At 42.7% G+C, this 17,652-nt stretch overlaps 2 protein-coding genes across 2 annotated transcripts; one reads left to right on the forward strand and one right to left on the reverse strand.

Annotated features, from left to right (window-relative positions):
- Positions 1-902: 902 nt before the first annotated feature.
- Positions 903-8,583, reverse strand: LOC311118090 (transcription elongation factor 1 homolog). The gene is made up of 4 exons (XM_084192965.1): positions 8,526-8,583; positions 8,028-8,195; positions 6,372-6,442; positions 903-2,325 (listed from the first exon to the last, which is right to left on the reverse strand). Exons 2-4 carry the CDS (start codon positions 8,141-8,143, stop codon positions 2,261-2,263), a joined length of 252 nt encoding a protein of 83 aa, XP_084049091.1. The 5' UTR covers positions 8,144-8,195; positions 8,526-8,583; the 3' UTR covers positions 903-2,260.
- A 2,119-nt stretch (positions 8,584-10,702) lies between these two features.
- LOC311118092 (mitochondrial cardiolipin hydrolase-like) lies at positions 10,703-15,968 on the forward strand (the record flags this gene model as incomplete). Its single annotated transcript, XM_084192967.1, has 3 exons — positions 10,703-10,893; positions 11,309-11,538; positions 15,709-15,968. 3 exons carry the CDS (start codon positions 10,703-10,705, stop codon positions 15,966-15,968), a joined length of 681 nt encoding a protein of 226 aa, XP_084049093.1.
- Positions 15,969-17,652: the final 1,684 nt, after the last annotated feature.

Consider the following 17,652-nt stretch of genomic DNA (forward strand, 5'->3'; position numbering starts at 1 on the left):
TGGGTGATGCCACGGCTGCACCACATCTTGGCAGTGGTTAAGAACAGTCCCTGAGCCTCTTCTGCCATCTCTAGACACAGCATGCAGTACTTGTTGTAATTCTTCTCTACAGATGAAACAATAAAGCTGTGGCTGCATTATTTGAATCCAAACAGCCAGCTAGCTAGAAGCCAAAAAATAGACTTTTCATCCCAATTCTGCAACTCCGAGATTCAAGAGATCAATCCCTAGAGCAGTCAAACCCCCAAAAATTATTTTAGCACAAAGGCACTGTACATTATATCACCATCAACTGACTGTTTCAATGCCCTGTAAGTGTTCCTTAAACATTTGCATTGTGTTTAAATGCAGCAATTAGGATGTACATACATTATGCAACTTGTTGATAGCGAGCGTGTAAACGTTTTTTAAAAATTGCAGATTGTGTGAGCACAGCTCCAGGTGCCTAGAAACCAAATACTTGTTACCTTGGAAATGGTTGCCATGGCACCGTTGTATAGGTTATTGGCAGCCTTGACAGAGACTAGAGTGATACTTGACCTCACACGCTGAATGAGAGGAGATTGAGATCGAGGGGGAGATAGGGATGAGGTGATAGACAAACTGATAACCACTCATCATAGCCCTCTGTGAATCATAACTTATTGTCAATATCCCCAGCTGAGAACCATGGGTACGCACACAATCACACAAATGCATTGGGGCGCATGGACACACGTACCGACATATACATGGTGATCACATCTGTTAGTTTTAGTCGTAAACTGGACAGTATGGCGTTTTCCTCTAGCTAGCCCATTATCAGGAAATGAAACCGCATGTCTCTCCGGTAGAAATATGCTCTATATAGTTTAGTTTTGATGGTTAACTCTCAAATCAGACAATTGACACAGACACATTCATTGTGGGTGTCAAAATACGACACTTTTTAATTTGTCACATTGAAAACAAAAGTCATTACAATATTACAAAGGGCAACCAATTGCAAATCATTGGCAATTTTCTTATCATTTGAAAAACTAAAAATAATCAAATCAATAATGGTTTCAAATCAATAATAATAATAATTTGGACCTACTGTTTACCTGGTGTGTATGTACCGTACTACCTCTCCCCTTTAGTCCATTTTCTCTAACAAAGGAATGGTGCAACATGTCTTCAGGGAGATACCTTAACCATTCTATCATTTAGAAAAAGGACCTTGGATATTCATAGAAAATATTTCATAAACCACTTGACATAAAACTACTTGAGTGTTTGGACTGTTCCAGAAAGCAGGATCAATGACTTAGCCAGCTAACTGTCCCAAAAAATCAAACTTGAAATTCTCATGGTATAATTGACTTGACAACCAACAACAACCCTTATTCAAGTTTAGCTTTCTAAATAAAAAGATGAAGAGATATATTTAACTGCATATCAAAGTTAGCTGGCTAACTTAACGATCCTGCTTTCTGGAACACCCCACTAGTGACAAGTTACTCTGCATAAAAACACACTCAAGAGTTACACCGAATATACACAATACCACAGTGTTGGGTCATTCCAATGGGGTATCTCTAGAACTGTACACGAGGGAGAGTAAAAATGAATTGTGGTGAAACAAAAACTGACCCCACAGCAGCTACTAACTGTATAATCCGACCAGTAAACTAGGAGCCATGACGACTGACAGCTTGTAAGATGAGAGGTCTGTATAAATTAAAACAAACGGTGAGTAGGGGAATAGGTTGACTTAACCAGTCATATATACCTCTATGGCTGCATCCCTATTCCCAATATTGTGCACCATTGTCCACCCGAGCCCTCTGGGAGCTGGTCAAAAGTAGTGCCCTACATAGGGAACGGGGTGCCATTTGGGACGCTACCTATATATGTCTCTGGACTGAACTATAGCTATGCAAGACAGACTGGTCTGACCGTCTCGGTGGACGCCAGGTCACTAGTGTGGGAGATGTGTGGTGAGGTAAGGGTCGGAGGCCGCTACATTGCAGGCATCTGCCAGATCTCACAACGACTTGATAGTTGTTTCACATATCAGCTAACCACGACATCATATAGCAATATGATGCCCAACTGCAGTTGACGACATGGCACGCAACACTTGGTTGATGCAATGCAACGTCTGCAATGTAGTCGGCCTGGAACGGGACCATTATCTTGGGCTGTAGACGGGCAGTGATTGGTGAGAAGCAGACGAGAGCCACCTCTAATCAGCTTCCTGTTCCAATGTGATGTCTTCAGCCCCGGTGAGCCTGAGCTACTGATTGGCTGCTTCACAAGCGTCTATCCAATCACTGTACACATCCACAGGCTCTGACAGATCTTAGAGAGTAAGGTAAGGATATAGAACTTATATACACTCAACCAGAAGATGTTAGCAACAGGAGATTGGAGAAAATGCGACTGCATGCAACTGTGTCTAGTCATGGCAGTATTTACATTTTAGCCATTTATCAGACGCTCTTATCCAGAGCAACTTATAGTCTGTAACTGGGCTGTTTGCATTCCTGATGTTAAAATACCTAGAAACAATATTATCATAAGAGCCAATCCAATGAAATGAGGCATTACATCATTAGGAAATTACAACTGCTGCAGCCTTATTGATTACGTATCAATTAGTATGGTTACATGCACACAATGCGATTATTATGGATAGTCTGATTAATATAATAGTTTGATTTAAATGTTTTGTTGTTTAATTCCTTCTCATTTAACTGTAAGATGTAAATATTGTGTTTTTTATTGTTCCTGGAGGCTGTTGCCATAGTGATAACCAAAAGATACCTGTAATAATATAATAATATATAATATGCCATTTAGCAGACGCTTTTATCCAAAGCGACTTACAGTCATGCGTGCATACATTTTTTTTTGTGCATGGGTGGTCCCGGGGATTGAACCCACTACCGTGGCTACCTGTGTTGTTCGATCCCGTTTACATGGACACATCTGAAACCAGGCTACCTGTTGGCACTCTGATAAATGAGAAAAGAGGCAATCAAAATAAACCTTCTGCCACAGCGACCATGTTATTTTTGGGAAGCATATTTGATTCTGAGTTCAAACATATCAAATGTGTATGTGAAAACGACTTCTAAAGGAGAGATCGAAATGTACACAATAGTTACCCGGCGGAAGATGGTTTAGTATTTTTTTTACATTTAGTCCAGGGCAGGGTCATGTAATTTGTAATTTACTAAATGTCATATTTCTCAGGGTTTAAGAATTAGTTGCTTATTATAGTATCTCATTTGTGCCCGATGATGCCCCTCCACCCTGATTCTCTGCTGGGCGCGCAATATCAAGTGTATGGTAGCTCAATCAAATGACCCATAGCCTATACTATACTATACTATACTATACTATAGAGCATGCTAGGAGAAGCACAGGGCAAAGTTATATTTCTAATAAAATGTACTTACTTCCCGTGTTTTTGCACTGCTGGGATGGTGTATATAAAACTAGGCTACACTGTAATGGATAGGCGTTCCCAATCATGAGCCCCGGCCTGCCCTGCTCTTGCTGATGTAACCCTTTTATGCTGCCTAACCAATGGCTGTGCTACGTTTGTGCTGCCTAACCAATGGCTGTGCTGTGTTTGTGCTGCCTAACCAATGGCTGTGCTGTGTACGCTGTCACTTCAGGAGGCGAGTCAATTTGTCAAAAAATGCAATGTCTGTGAGTGCCGACTAGGCCTGCTGATGTCCTGTTCAGTTTGAGAGGGACAGCGTGAAGTTGAGGACCAGAGGTATTTCTATTGGATTTTATTCCGGATCCCCATTAGCTGTTGCCAAGGCAGCAGCTACTTTTCCGCATTTTTTTTAATGACATAATTTCTCAACGTTTGTACCGACAGATTGAATATCATTTAAGAATAGGTGCATAAAATGCATCCTCCAACTGCAACGTCTGCCTATATGCCCACAACATCGTCTCAAGAAAATGTTCTATTTTTAATACCCTCAAACACCAAGTTAGGCATTCCTAGTAGGTACCTAGTAGTATCACTGTACCTAGTAGGCCATTATCACTGTCCATCGGGAATTAGAATTCTTCACGTTTTACTAGTGAAATGTCCAAACTGCATGCCAATCATTTGATTTCAATCAGTTTCATGGGAATATGCATATAGATCTTCTTGAATAACTGTTTTGCGAGCAAATTAAAGCAGGTGGTGTTAAACTATTAGCATTTCTTGTAAGACTATTTTGTATCAATCAAAGCATTGCCTGCGGTGCGCAAACTGTTCCGTTTTGGCCACGTGAGGAAAATATGACTATTTAGCGTCAGATAAGAAATGACTGCGGAGGTGTTTTTGGTGTAAGATTATAGGCTTATATGCTACTATATTTGGATCTGCTATGTCAAATCCCAATTAATCATTATGGGCTCTTGCGAGACATTGATTTAGCTTTGATCTAACGTTACTAAACGAGCACCACTGTGAAAAGTGAGAGTCATCTATTAGTAATAATAACAAGTGATAAGTAGGCTACATCTTGATGAGGGTTATTTTGAGCGCCCTTCGAATCTCACTGCTGAAAGGACAGCAATGTTCACGTATCGTTCTGAGTTCCACTGCGCAAGGGGGTCCGCTGAGTTTTATAAACATCATGGCAGACGCGCTGTGAATTTGGATCCCAGCTCTCGTTGGTGTCATGATAAGGTTCACGCGGTGGATGAGTTTGTCTGCATATGCAATAGAGGTGGTACGTTTCTGTAAGCTAAGCACTCGGACAGTAGGGTGAGTTCAAGTGCGTTTTGATGACAGCCGTTTTAGCAACCCCTGGTAGAGTTCTGTGTCTGTGGCTGTTCTTGTTACGTCGGATTTGGCCCGCTCAAACTGGCCACGCCTCCGACCGACGGGCCTCTGCACACACGCCTACAGGTCATAATTCGTGCCATAGAGAAAGAAGACAGGGAATACAGCCTGCCATTTAAGAAACACATTGTGAAGCATTTGTGACACGCTACAGACTGGCAGGAGAGCTTAGCATTTCAACAACAGCACTTCAACAACATGTCTATACATTTAGCATTTATGCTGTATACAATATTTACAATTATTACTTAGAATTAAATAATAATGAAACAAAAAATGCCTTATTAGGCTATACAGTCATTCTACAGTGCCTTGTAATTCACTTTTAGAAACACGAGTTTGGCCAGTCTTTGGTTTGAGGATCAGCTATGCATGCCTAGTTTGTTAATTTAGCCTAGCAGATGCTCTTATATTCCCATGCCCTAATCACAGTCAACACACATCTATTTTGTAACAACAATGTCATGGAATAAACAGAATACATTTGAAAATGATAGTTTCCCAAATGAAAATGGTTTACAAGTGCATATAGGCCTAACTGATGATATATGGCTGCTGTGTTAAACATTGAATGGCTTTTTCTCAAATTCATTGATGATCAGATACTTCCGTTGTAACTGATTATGTTGTACTCAATATTTACTGTTGATAGACAACTTCAGCATTGTTCCAAACTTAAGACTATCCTCTTTTTTAACAATAGCCTGTATAGAAATAAAAACGTCTCCGGTGCTGCAGCATGCGCTCATTTGTTGTCATGTTCTGTGATATTCAAAAAAGATTCTGCTTGTCTCCAATTATGTAAAATTACGTAGAATTGCATGAAATGCATTTATAAGAGGTAATTTTTTCACAGACCACAAATAAGATAGATTCATGCAGTGCTTTTATTATAATGGATATCTTTTCTCCCCCTTGTCAGTGGTGGTCTGTGAATCCACAACCTTCTGGCTGCTTTGCCATGTAATCCTTACAAAATGAAGAACAGTTTCTAAAACTGCATATCTATGGCTCTGGTCTGTCCTAGGAGTGAGGGTAAACAGTAGGCATGTTCTCTGCAATCCACTTTATGTTTTAATTATTAATTTGGGTATAGGGGTCACTTACTTTTTTTTTAAAGTGTTCAGGGTGGGTTGGGTAAAAATATTATTTTACTGAAGGGAGGGCAATCCATTTTTATTTCAGAGAGATCCGATTTTCTCCAGGTAAGTCCCTAAGACGCGTACATTCAGTTGTTCCGAACTCACTTCACCCGCGCTAAAGAGGGAGGCTCGCTTGGCTGGTGTTAGCATATGTGCAGATCAAATACACCGTCCTAATAATTAGAAAGATTGCTCAGAAAAGCAGTTGTTTTATGCTTACTACGATTTTAACCTTACGCAGATCAAGATAAGAAGAGTACGGTGTTTATATGACTATTGCATAACCTGCCATAATCAGTTTAATATTGAATTATTAGTGTGCATGTAAACGTACCAAATGTGATAACAACAACAGTTATTGTGTCTGAGTTCAATAGACTTGATCAGCATTCAAAGGATACAGGTAATGGGGGTTTGGAACTCCTCCAGGCAAACTGTGCATGATATTATCCCAGTATTTCTGGTCCTTTCCCTGTTGGCAAGAAAGAGAAGTTAAAACACAAAGCATGAATAAATAGTTAAGTCATTGAAATGTAAGAGTTACAGCCTGTAGTGCATTACCCTCTAGTGAACTACACTGTATATACACAAGTATGTGGATACCCCTTCAAATTAGTAGATTAGGCTATTTCAGCCACACCCGTTGCTGACAGGTGTATAAAGTCGAGCACACAGCCATGCAATCTCCATAGACAAACATTGGCAGTAGAATGGCCTTAGTAAAGAGCTCGGTGACTTTCAACGTGGCACCATCATAGGATGCCACCTTTCAGTTCTGCAAATGTCTGCCCTGATAGAGCTGCCCCGGTCAACTGTAAGTGCTGTTATTGTGAAGTGAAAACATCTAGGAGCAACAACGGCTCAGCCGTGAAGCGGCTCAGCCGTGAAGTGGTAGACCACACAAGCTCAAAGAATGGCACCGCAGAGTGCTGAAGCGCGTAAAAACCATCTGTCCTCAGTTGCAACACTCACTACCGAGTTCAAAACTGCCTCTGGAAGCAACGTCAGCACAAGAACTGTTCGTCAGGAGCTTCATGAAATGGGTTTCCATGGCCGAGCAGCCGCACACAAGCCTAAGATAACCATGCGCAATGCCGAGCGTCGGCTGGAGTTGTGTAAAGCTCGCCGCCATTGGACTCTGGAGCAGTGGCAACGCGTTCTCTGGAGAGATGAATCACGCTTCACCATCTGGCAGCCCGACTGACAAATCTGGGGTTTGGCGGATGCCAGGATAACACTACCTGCCCCCATACATAGTGCCAACTGTAAAGTTTGGTGGAGGAGGAATAATGGTCTGGGGCTGTTTCATGGTTCAGGCTAAGCCCCTTAGTTCCAGTGAAGGGAAATCTTAATGCTACAGCATACAATGACATTCTAGACAATTATGTGCTTCCAACTTTGTGGCAACAGTTTGGGGAAGGCCCTTTACTGTTTCAGCATGACAAAGCCCCCGTGCACAAAGCGAGGTCCATACAGAAATGGTTTGTCGAGATCGGTGTGGAAGAACTTGACTGGCCTGCAAAGAGACCTGACATCAACCCCATCGAACACCTTTGGGATAAATTGGAACGCTGACTGCGAGCCAGCCCTAATTGCCCAACATCAGTCCCCGACCTCACTAATGCTCGTGGTTGAATGGAAGCAAGTCCCTGCAGCAATGTTCCAACATCTAGTGGAAAGCCTTCCCATTAGAGTGGAGGCTGTTATAGCAGCAAAGGGGGGACCAACTCCATATTAATGCCCGTAGTGTACTTTTGACCAGTGCCCATAGGGTTCTGGTCAAAAGTAGTGCAGTATGTATGGAATAGGGTGCAATTTGGGAGGTCACGTCTGTGTAGCCGAAACTTCTATGTACACTATCCCTGATGCAGTAAACATTTTAAAACATCGAATAATTTAGTAAGCTTTATGCGACATAATTTTGAGTGCGAACCCATTACACCTCTTTTTTTTGTCTGAATTCGCGGGTTTTACGCACCACCCGCCAAGCTTTTGGGAGAGCGCGATGGTTTTGATTTGCCATTTGGGAGGTAGCCATACTGTACTTTGTTACTTACATTTTCACATCACAGGACTTTTCGTGATTGCAGAATGGACAGGTGAATTGAGTGTCCAAATTTCCAGTAAGCTTCTTCTTTGGAGGGGGCTTTCGCTTGGACTTGCGGCGACCCATATTAGGTAGTCTTCACGTGTACAGTAAGGTTAGCTAGTTAGTTCGCTAAACTCTGTTGAGCAAATGTACATCAATTACAAATAATGCAACTTTGTAACTGAATAGATCGCAGTCGTTCAATCAAATCAACGTATTCTAAACTGTAAATTAATAATGTAATCCTGCTAGGCGCAAGTAGCTAGCTAGCTAGCTTAGCTACAACAACGTGTGTTGTTGTCATAAACTGTTAACTCTCCAACAACTCTTGGCTCCTTGCTGATGCCAGCGGTGGTTTCATGAAACTGAATGTTTCGTTATTAATAATGGAAAGTACAACATTATCTATAATCAAGCTCCTTATATTAAATAATTGTTCCATGAAACGATATATTTGTTTCGCTACCTTTCCTAAGAAAACACACGCTTCGGCTTTTTAGTGGAGAAAGTAAGCAAGCAACGAGAACCGGAAGTTGTTCTTCGTCAAAGTTTTATGGCAGACTACACCTATTGGTGTATTGCCGCCACCTACTGTACGGGGTATTGAAACAAAACAAAAATAATATATTCCATTGCGAGATGGGGGGACCCGAACGAGATAATACAAAATACAAAATAAATAATCAAAACAACCATCCCAATTGTTCAGTCACATCCCTACACAGGCTCAGGTGCCTGTGAGGATGGAGCATTTTTCAACAGGATTCCTTGCAATGCCTCAGCCGCACTCACAATGATGCCTATTTTCTCCGATTTCCTCTCCGTTTGCGCTGTGTAGTTGATAACTAAAGTAATAAATGCTACAAAGTCCACCTTCTTAACATGCAACATCTCAGGATCCCTCGGTTGACACAGAACATCTTGTGTCTCTACTCCAACTACCATTACTTCTTCAACTTCACGCCTTTATTCCACTGTTCTCAACGCCTCCGGATAGAAGACATTCTGGACAGCCCTTATTCATGCAACCTCCGTCTCCTTCACACTAACAGGACACTTCAGAAATGCAGGTGCATGTTAATACTCCTCCCATCTACAAACATTTGACACATGACCAAATCATTTACATTTATCACACTGCATGGGTTCGGGCACAAAGGCTCTCACAGGGAATCTCATATAACCCAAATACACGTGAGAACGGAGAGACTCATCAAAATAACAATAGAATGGATGGAGTGGGCTTCAGCACTCCATCTACCATGCGGGTCAGTCGTTGTGCACCAACCACTTGATCCAATTCTTCACGCATATAGCCTTTGCATTTACTTCTAGCGCCACCCCAGAGATAACACCCTTGATAGGCGCCCTGCTTCAAAGATCCACACACGACACATTCCAATCTTCTTGAGGCGCAAAGCATGCTCCTTCTGTTCCATAGAAACACAAAATAAACCCACTTCCCGTTATTCTCATCGACTCCACCTCATTCAACGCATCCACAATTTTAATAGACTTCAAACGGATCTTCCAGGTAACAACATCGTCCCAAAACCCTTATTCCAGCCAAAAATGACTCACTACCACTTTGCTTCTCTTATTTCATTTTGCATCCGCCACAGTAATCCAATTCTCCTCACGTTCTTCTCCAGTCGACACGCCATCTGATTCAAACAGAACATCCGCTTCCGCCATTTTTCCTCCTGAGATCGCCGTCAGAACCGGAAGTTCACATTAAACCATTTTCGTCTTCTTCTTCAAGTTTTATTGGCGAATCGCAACCAACTGACAGGTGCATACACCGCTTCCTACTGTAGTGGAGTGTGAAGCCGGTCACGACCTATCTATACCACTATTCTCTTAACTAACCCTGAATTTCTAATACAATAAAATAATTCCCTACAACCCTCACTACTCCCATCATCCCCACCCAAAATACCACCCACTTCCCATTCCTGTCCAACTTCTCTGACCCTGTCAAACAACCTCTCCCTTTCTACATCATACATCTCACAAAATAATAATACATGTTCAACCGCTTCAACAACTGTCCCCTGATTGGTGGAAACGTTGCAAATATCCTGCGTGTTTTAATTTGATTGACAGATCTAGAGCACCGGCCGGCGTTCGTCTTCGACGTCCACTCAAATAAAAGTCCATCGTGGAGACCGATACTCGCCGGTGAAAAAAGTCAAGGTAGCTAGGTCTAAAGTGGTTTAAAATAAGAGTTAATTCTAGCACACAGCAAGGAATGAACTGAGAAAGTGTGCTTACAAAAAAACCACTGCATGAAGGTAGCTCAGACTTGCAGAGATAAGCTGGCTAGATGGGCCTAGCTAACAAACTCACTTACTGTAGTTAGCTAAGTAGCTAGCCTCTGCTCTGGGCTGCAGCAGAGTTCCATTATTTGCTAGCTATGTCATTGTCCCCATAAAGCTGGTGAAAACGAGCACCGTTCAGAAGTTAATGGCTGTTTTGCATACCCAACAGACCTCAACTATCATTAGCTGTCAAGACTTCACCCTAACTAGGCTAATCCTAACCAAGAGCTGAAAGGCAGGGGGGAAAGAAGGGAAGGCCTACTGTATGTAATTTAGCGCTTCCATTCAACATTTTCATGACAACTTGGCCCTCTGCCCACAGATGTCAGTGGTTCAGATGGTGAAGATTGTGGGTCTGGGGGCTGTGGCCCTCACTCTCAGTGTGAAGTGGTTGGGCTGGCTCCTCTGTCGCCTCTGGCCCCGGAAAATATCCCGGGGGCCCCTGAAAGAAGTGTTCTTTTTCCCCACGGAGGTCGCCTGCACGGAGCGTCTCTTCACTCCTGACTCACCATTGTAAGTAATAGTATGCGTACCAAATGGCACCTTTTCCCTATATAGTGCACTGTTTTTAACCAGGGCCCAGTAGTGGATACTAGTGCCCTAGGGTAACATTTGGGATGCTGGCACAGTCAACTTTAACTACTCACCATCATTTTCATTAATAATATATCTATCCAATATCTCTAAGAATTCTGCTGTTTTTTTTATAGTCTTTCTATTGATTTCAGATGTTTTGCTACGGGCTAGGAACAATTATTCAGTGAGTGACTACTATACAGTAGATCCACCTTCCACAGTAACTCCTTCTCTCTCCCCCTTTCCTCTCCCTCTCATCCTCCTCTCCTCTGTCCCCCTATCATCTTCCCCTCCTCTTCACATGCCCCCCCCCCCCTCCTCTCTCCCCCCCCCTTCCTCTCTCCCCCCCAAGCCCCTGCCCCTGTCCCTTACCCCACAACGTCAACACCTCCTTCACCCGTCTCCTGGGCCACATCCTGTCTGCCTCCTCCTCCCTGGACCTGTGTGTGTTCGCCTTCACCAACCTGGACCTGAGCCGGGCCGTGCTGGCCCTCCACACCAGGGGCATCCCCATCCGTATCCTCACTGACATGGACTACACCCTCATCACCGGCTCCCAGATAGGGGCCATCCGCAGAGCAGGTAGGCTGATATGCCAAAGTCAATAAATCAAGTCACTGACAGGGAGGGAAGCCTCTCTCACTGCTGCTAATGTTATAAATAGGGGCCATCTGCAGAGCAGGTAGGCTGATGGCAGAGGCCCAATCCTAAAGCAGTTCTTAGAACCTACCACCTAGCTATGTACATTTTTACATTTTAGTCATTTAGCAGACGCTCTTATCCTGAGCGACTTACAGTTAGTGAGTGCATACATTTTATTTTTTCATACTGGCCCCCGGTGGGAAACGAACCCACAACCCTGGCGTTGCAAGCGCCATGCTCTACCAACTGAGCCACACAGGGCCCTACTGTACTATCCCCTTATGCGCCTACATCACTCATCTGCAAAGCAGGTTGGGCCAGGGGTTCCCAAACTTTTTCACTCAGGCCCCCCTTCCTGCATTGGGGAACATCCCGCGCCCCACGTCTATTTCTATGGGCACAAGCACTGTTCATGACAAACTGTTCACACCCCTCTTGTTGACGGTGAGAAAATGTTGCAGGTTTGTTTATTTCCTGCAATTCTATACATTTTGCCATGTCTAATGTTTATTCATGTCATATTTGAGTGACTCAAACATTACAACAAAATCTATGGGCAAAAAAACATTAGGTGACATGGGCTAGTTGATCTGGACATTTGAGTTATAAATAGCTCTCTAAGGTATGAAATGACTGACATGACAAGAGGAAATCTGCTGATGCACTACCCAATTTCGAAATTTCACCTTGTGCATTCTACTATTACAACTTTTAAGAGTAAGTTGAAAGCTGGACTGAGTTCCCCAAAAATATACACTACCGGTCAAAAGTTTTCGAACACCTTCTCTTTCAAGGGTTTTTCTTTATTTTTACCATGTTCTACAAAACTATGAAATAACACATGAAATTATGTAGTAACCAAAAAAGTGTAAAACAAATCAAAATATATTTTATATTTGAGATTCTTCAAATAGCCACCCTTTGCCTTGATGACAGCTTTGCACACTCTTGGCATTCTCTCAACCAGCTTCATCTGGAATGCTTTTCCAACAGTCTTGAAGGAGTTCCCACATATGCTGAGCACTTGTTGGCTGCTTTTCCTTCACTCTGCTGTCCGACTCATCCCAAACCATCTCAATTGGGTTGAGGTCAGGGGATTATGGGGGCCAGGTCATCTGATGCAGCACTCCATCATTCTCGGTAAATTATCCCTTACACAGCCTGGAGGTGTGTTGGATCATTGTCCTGTTGGTTTATATTAAAGAAGAAAAGTGGAATGCAAAATGTTATTGTTTGGAACAATAGGTTGACTGCATTTGACCTAACAGAACAGCATGCAAAGTAACAGCAAGGAGGAGGAACTGCGCCGCTTGAGTGACAGGGGGCGGAGCTTGGTGTGACATAAGAGTAAATTATCAAAACGGACGTTACACAAGGCTGAGATGCATTTCAAAATATTGCATGCGATATGGATCTCTTGCGATATGGAAATATTGTGATTTCTATGTGAAATTGTTTAATTGTGCAGCCCTACTATATAGAGAATAAGGTGCCATTTGGGACGTATCCAGAGGGATGATTAAATATGTTGCAAGCGTAATCTGGCCCTAGTGGGCTTGCCAGCACAAGCCCCGACGAGTCAGAGACCTGTGGAATGCACATGGAATTTAAACTTGGGAGCACCAGTGCAGCTCTGAAAAAATACATTGAATTGCACATGGTTACATCTGTACAGTTGTTTCAAGTCCGGTGTGCTCAGGCTGTGGTTAGGCTACATTTGTATCATTTGAGGGTTGCGCATCACAAGCAAAGTCATTTTGTATCATTTTACTTCGCCTGTGAGAACCATTAGCACAGGCAGGTCTGATTAGTCTATCTGCATCACAGCCTCTACCATAGAAACCAATGGAGCATGGCTTTGTGTCTGTGGTTGCACAACTTTCACCTTTACTATGCAGAAAAACCACTTGTCTCTAGCTCAACCCGTTCAAAACTAAATACCTATTTTACCGGAGCTACACTGAACAAAAATATAAACGCAACAATTTCAACGATTTTACTGAGTTACAGTTCATATAAGGAAATCAGTCAATTGAAATAAATAAATTAGGCCCTAATCTATGGATTTCACATGACTGGGAATACAGATATGCATCTGTTGGTCACAGATACCTTAAAGAAAGGTAGGGGTGTGGATGAAAAAAAACGGTCAGTATCTGGTGTGACCACCATTTGCCTCATGCAGCGCGGCACATCTCCTTCGCATAGAGTGGATCAGGCTGTTGATTGTGGCCTGTGGAATGTTGTCCCACTCCTCTTCAATGACTGTGCGAAGTTGCTGGATATTAGCGGGATATTAGCGGGAACTGGAATGTTCTGTCGTACACGTCGATCCAGAGCATCCCAAACATGCTCAATGTGTGACACATCTGGTGAGTATGCAGGCCATGGAAGAACTGGGACATTTTCAGCTGCCAGGAATTGTGTACAGATACTTGCGACATGGGGCCGTGCATTATCATGCTGAAACATGAGGTGATCGTGGCAGATGAATGGCATGACAATGGGCCTCAGGATCTCGTAACAGTATCTCTGTGCATTTAAATTGCCATCGATAAAATGCAAATGTCTTAATTGTCTGTAGCTTATGCCTGCCCATGCTATAACCCCACCGCCACCATGGGTCACTCTGTTGACATCAGCAAACCGCTCGCCCACACAAAGCCATACAGGCTGTCTGCCATCTGAACCGTACAGTTGAAACCGGGATTAATCCGTGAAGAGCACACTTCTCCAGCGTGCCAGTGGCCATCGAAGGTGAGCATTTGCCCACTGAAGTCAGTTACGACGCCGAACTGCAGTCAGGTCAAGACCCTGGTGAGGACGACGAGCACACAGATGAGCTTCCCTGAGACGGTTTCTGACAATTTGTGCAGAAATTATTTGGTTGTTCAAACCCACAGTTTCATCAGCTGTCAAGGTGGCTGGTATCAGACGATTCCAAAGGTGAAGAAGCCGGATGTGGGGAGGTCCTGGGCTGGCGTGGTTACACGTGGTCTGCGGTTGTGAGGCCGGTTGGACGTACTGCCAAATTCTCTAAAATTACGTTGGAGGACGCTTATGGTAGAGAAATTAACATTCAATTATCTGGCAACAGCTCTGGTGGATATTCCTGCAGTCAGCATGCCAATTGCACGCTCCCTCAAAACTTGAGAGATATGTGGCATTGTGTTGTGACAAAACTGCACATTTTAGAGTGGCCTTTTATTGTCCCCAGCACAAGGTGCACCTGTGTAATGATCATGCAGTTTAATCAGCTTCTTGATATGCCACACCTGTCAGGTGGATGGTTTATCTTAGCAAAGAAGAAGTGCTCACTAACAGGGATGTAAACAAAAAAAAATGTTTTTGAGAAATAAGATTGTGCCTATGGAAATATCTGGGCTCTTTTATTCCAGCTCATGAAACATGGGACCAGCACTTTACATGTTGCGTTTTATATTTTTGTTTAGTATAAATATTTTATTTCTAGCACGGATTCGCGGGACGCTCTTAAAAGGGTTAAATACAGTGCTTGACTTGGGCAGGAGCTGAGTACTGGCACCTCAAATGTTCTACTGCTTGAGCTACGACTGCCTGTTCCCTTTTATAGAATATATGTTGAAAAGTATTTTGGAGCTCCTGCACCTAAATATAAACAGTACCGGCACCCAAAATTAGTACCTGAACCTATTTCAGTCAAGTCAAGCACTGGGTACACACAAATTAATCATCATGATTAAGGAATTATGAAAATAGTACAAATAAACCCTATTTAATCTTTATTTAATTTATTTTTAATCTATAAAAAAGCAGTATGGATCAGTTAGATGGAGGTCATTACTACTAAATACATTAACAGGGACATTTTAGGTGACATTAACAGGGACATTTTAGGTGTGCTGCAGAGTTGTTTATCCCATCAAGGTGTGCCACGATTCAAAAAAGGTAGATAGACATGTTATGAATGGCTCTCTCTCCCCCTCCCCCCTCTATTTGGAATCTGTGTGATGTCCATGTGAGGTTTGACTCTGGGAGGTGTGACTCCACCACAATGCACCACAACTGTGACTGTATTCATAATATAGCATGGCCGCTCTCATCCTGTCTATTCCCCTTCCATTCCCCCAGGCATCTGTGTGAGGTGTGACTCCGGCGCCGTCCACATGCACCACAAGTTTGCCGTGGTGGACGGCCGGCGCCTGATCACCGGCTCCCTGAACTGGACCCTGACAGCCATCCAGAGCAACAAGGAGAACATCCTGGTCACGGAGGAACCAGACCTGGTCCTGCCTTTCATCACTGAGTTCCAGAGGCTCTGGGACGTCAATGACCCGGCTAGGAGAAACCTGCCATCCATCGCTGAGAAACCTGCTAGTTTAGTACTATAGAGAGACTGAGAAACATGGCTGAAGTATTTGTGTTACAGTAGCAGTAGCTAGTGGTTACTTTTGGTTTACCAACTGGTACGGTGATTATGTAGATTTTTATTTTGTATATTTAGTTTTTATATTTTCAATTTCTGAGAAACCTGCTAGTTTAGTACTATGGATACAAAGGTTGTATGGTCCTTATCTGGGACAAACGTGTCCAAATACAAATCGTGTTTGCATTAGTGTAGTGTGGTACGTTAGGATTGGGCAGTACTGGTCTAGTACATGATGTATAATTTGGGTAGTTTGCTATCTAGTAGTTTTATATATTTTTTCAATCTTAGAGAAACCTGCTCATCCACATCTTATCAGAGAAACCAGCTATCTTCGTCAAGTAGAGGGCCTGCGAGACATGGACTGTATGTGTACTTTCCTACTTTAGTAGAAGTAATAGTTTTTTGCCAGATGAATCGCTGCTTTACCCTGGTGATGTAGAATTGGGTAGTTTGATATTTTGTACTTTTATATTGAAAGTTTTTTGTAGTTTTACATTGTTTACACTGAGGTATTTTGTTATTGTATGACAAATTGTTTTATATATTTTAATACAAAAGTCATTTGAATTCTGTAAAAAAAAAAATGTAATGTTAAATTGGATAACTAAGAGTGGAATGTGTTATTTTTGTATGTTAAACGTTATATTTAAAATAGGATTTCATTACAGTATTTAGATAACATGAAGTATTCTTATTATTTCCATCTTTAACTCAGTCCATCCTATGGCTTATCATTAAGAGTCAGATAACTATGCCCAGTCATAACAATTGCACTGAGGGATAAGTGGTGCACTGCACTCATGCAGAAGAGATTTGTAATGCTTCTCACAGAGCACACAGCTCCAATAAAAAACCTACTCATCCACTCTACTGCAATCTGGCAGGTCTTCTGCATCTCAATGCCCCAGGAGATGTGTCCCAAATGACACCCTATTCCCTATATAGTGCACTACTTTTGACCAGACACCATAGGGCTCTGATCAAAGGTAGTGCACTATATGAATAGGGTGCCATTTGGCCTTGTTCCCAGGATCCATAGTGTACTTCCATTTCTCATGCAGGAAGGAGCATTATTTATATGATCAGTCAGAGCCCTGGGTGGTACAGGCCAGTCAGCTAGACTAGATCTTTCATATTGCTCTGTGTCAGCTGGACTGTACTGTATCCTAGACTGCCTTCATCCCCTGGCTGTGGGGGTGGACATTCAGAAGGCTGACTGAGGAATAATGCTGCGTTCAGGTGCTAGTTGGAACTAGGAAACTCTGAAATCTTCGACTTTCTAACTGGTTCACCTCGGCACGTGTATAACTACAACCAGTTAGCAATGTCGGAAACTTCAGGGCTTCCTAGTTCCGACTAGCACATGAAAGCGGCAATAACTTCTCAGGAATACATAAAGCCCTCTTCAATCAAAACCGTAATAAGGGTTGGGTATCCTCTCCAGTATAAAACAGAAATACATTCCCACCGTTTAGTTAGTGGTATAAATATATCTACAGGTGTCTCATTCATAGGGCTGCACAATTTTTCCAGAAATCCTGGTAGGAGGACACGTGGATTTCTTATTCCCTCCTAATGCCATGAATTTCCAACCAGGATTTCTGGAAAACCGGGGAATTTTAGGAAAGACACTGGAATTTTGAAAC

The sequence above is a fragment of the Coregonus lavaretus genome (assembly GCF_964263955.1).
Source record: "Coregonus lavaretus genome assembly, contig: HAP1_SCAFFOLD_984, whole genome shotgun sequence".
NCBI lineage: Eukaryota > Metazoa > Chordata > Actinopteri > Salmoniformes > Salmonidae > Coregonus > Coregonus lavaretus.

Coding starts and splice junctions, on each gene's coding strand:
- LOC311118090 (XM_084192965.1), bottom strand. CDS start 8,143: ATGGGTCGCCGCAAGTCCAAGCGAAAGCCCCCTCCAAAGAAGAAGCTT. Junction 6,443..8,027: donor AAGTCCTGTGATGTGAAAAT/GTAAGTAACAAA, acceptor TCTTGCCAACAG/GGAAAGGACCAGAAATACTG. Junction 2,326..6,371: donor GTTCCAAACCCCCATTACCT/GTATCCTTTGAA, acceptor TTACTCTCTAAG/ATCTGTCAGAGCCTGTGGAT.